The sequence below is a fragment of the Bison bison genome, unplaced genomic scaffold (assembly GCF_000754665.1).
Source record: "Bison bison bison isolate TAMUID 2011002044 unplaced genomic scaffold, Bison_UMD1.0 scf7180017864452, whole genome shotgun sequence".
In the NCBI taxonomy this organism is placed as follows: Eukaryota; Metazoa; Chordata; class Mammalia; order Artiodactyla; family Bovidae; genus Bison; species Bison bison.
The window spans coordinates 7,154,554-7,156,862 of record NW_011495014.1 but is presented as its reverse complement, the minus strand read 5'-3'; the positions used below and the strand labels follow the sequence as shown (position 1 = coordinate 7,156,862).

The window sequence follows — 2,309 nt, the reverse complement described above, 5'->3', positions numbered from 1 at the left end:
CTTGGGTTTGCTTTGCAGACTGCTCCCTGTGGAAGAAAAGACAACAGCAATAGCTTCCCTCTGACCCTCAGAGCATCAGCTGTTGCGTAGATGTGCAGAGGGGCTATGGCCAGTCCTGAATCTGTAGGGGTGTTGCCCAGGCCCCCTGACATCCACAACGTGCCCTTCCTGACAGGTGAGGTGGGACTCTGTGACCTGAATGGGAGCATGATTTCAGAAAGTCATAGGAGAAAGAGTTCTGGACTAAGAAAGATCAGAAAACTCTAGAAGATGCTATGGTATATGACCTTTGAGGCCCCTTGGAGCTGTAAGTTTCCATGCCTCTTATGGTTATATAGCCTGACAGAGGTTGAGGGTCTCCTGTCTACCACTGGGCAGGATCAAGCCAAGGGTGGGGAGAAATCATCCAGGGTAATCCAATGCTGGAAACCATGCCAATGAAAAGTCCCCTCAGCGGTGGTTTCATGGATACTTTCAACATTCATATAAGAGATATCTTATGGTGACCTGGTGTGGACCTTTTTAATTCTATGGTCATCACAGAGATGGCACACTAGCTGTGTTTCTAATTGACAGGGACAGTTACTGGCAGAGCGTTGCCTTTGGGATTGCAGACGTTATGGTACTTCTGGTGTTTTTTTCTTTTTCAAATAAACTTATAGAACAAAAACCCCAGAATAATCTCATAGACGTAACATTTTCCTTCTCTAGCTATTGATGTCCATTTTGTTTAATTTTTTGTTTTATTTAGTTTGGTGTGGCGTAGCAATCTGAAAACAGTTACCATTACTCATTCTAAAAAGGAATCTAAAATAGGAACATTTCCAAATTTGAAGCATTTCTTAAAAGGAGCCTGGATTCAACATTCTGACTTTATCTTTATCAAATGCTTTTGACAATAAGAAATCTTCTGGGAGAAATTTAATAAACATTTCTTGGAGGGACAGCACAGAGAGCAAACGTCAGGGTGCCTCTACAAAATGTATTGCCAACCTGATTTCTGAACAATGCTTTCGCACACTCTGAGCTATTTTTTTCCAGCATTTGGAATTCTATTTACAAAAATCCCAAACTGCTTCTAGATTCTTCTCCTCCATGACCACCCTATTATTCAAGCATTTGCCTAACACAAGCATTTCTTTCTCTGATAGAAACTGGAACCTGCAAGGAAGGAACACAGAGAAAATAATAGCATTTTAACTTCTGATTTTATTCTTTTCCCTGCAAATGAACAGGTAACAAAACACTGTTTGTGTCCAAAGCAAAAGGCAGGGCCTCCTTTTCTCTTCTTTCACAGAGTGCCAGAATATGTAAACAATATTTAGGTTGAACTTCTGAGTCCTCTGAATCTTCTGTCAGCCTTCAGAACAACATTCGTGTGTTTGTTTATACCAACATTTAACAGCATAAAGAGTGAAACAAGTAAACGGTCTGAGGCATTTATAGGAAGTGTTCAGATTGTGATACAGTCTTGTATCTGTATTGTTTTAGTCTGACAAAGAAAAACACTGCTTTAGGAAGTGGGTCATGTGAGTGTATAAGTGCTTCGTAGATAGGCCGGATAGGCCATGGTTCTGGTCCGAGTACCACTGAAACACAAAGGGAAGAAACTTATTTTATTCCTGCAACCCCACAGTGCATCCGGCTTTGACTTTTTTGTGCTCTCAGAACCTGGTAATTTTTCTAATATTACCATTGAAATACCTAAGAATACTTGCATAAATAAAATAATTTACATGTATACGTGAAGAACAAGAAGATTTAAAGCCCTTTTACTAACTTTCACCATTGTTTCATGTTTTTTAAACCTATATGTGAGATCGCATTGGGGTGGTTGAGCTCTCACAGCAGCCAGCACCCTGGGATTCCGGGCCTGGGTTCCAGAACTGGGGTGGTGGGTTGGTTACTTTGAATTTCCAGAGCTTGGTTTCCTCATTTGAAAAATGAGGGGGTTGGATTTCACTTCCTCTAAGGCGCCTTCTAGCTAAAAAATTCCATGAGGCTTTTAGCCTCTGAATCTAATTCCTCTCTATTGTAGAAAATCCATAATACGTATAACCATAAACACCCTTCATAGGAGTTAAAAATAGTATTATTAAAAAAAAAACAGGGAGATGGTATTATGGATTTAAATTTTATTGCTGGAGAGATGCCAGTAAGATGATTTTCACTGAATAAAGTTGGCTAGTGGTTATTGATGTAATACTATATTCTTATGAGTTGAATGCACTTTAGGAGTCACAGTTTAAAAAATGGTAAAGGGGATAAAAAAAGACCAGAAAAGTCTCACCTCACCCTCTGTAAATTAT

The 2,309-nt window shown here is 39.6% G+C and overlaps 1 protein-coding gene across 1 annotated transcript in view; it reads right to left on the bottom strand.

Annotated features, from left to right (window-relative positions):
* Positions 1-1,189: 1,189 nt before the first annotated feature.
* Positions 1,190-2,309, bottom strand: part of FAP (fibroblast activation protein, alpha) — a 78,086-nt gene continuing 76,966 nt past the window's right edge. Inside the window, exon 26 of the mRNA XM_010859022.1 lies at positions 1,190-1,589. Coding sequence (XP_010857324.1) covers positions 1,488-1,589 — 102 coding nt within the window. The 3' untranslated portion in view covers positions 1,190-1,487. The remainder of the gene's footprint in view (positions 1,590-2,309) is intronic.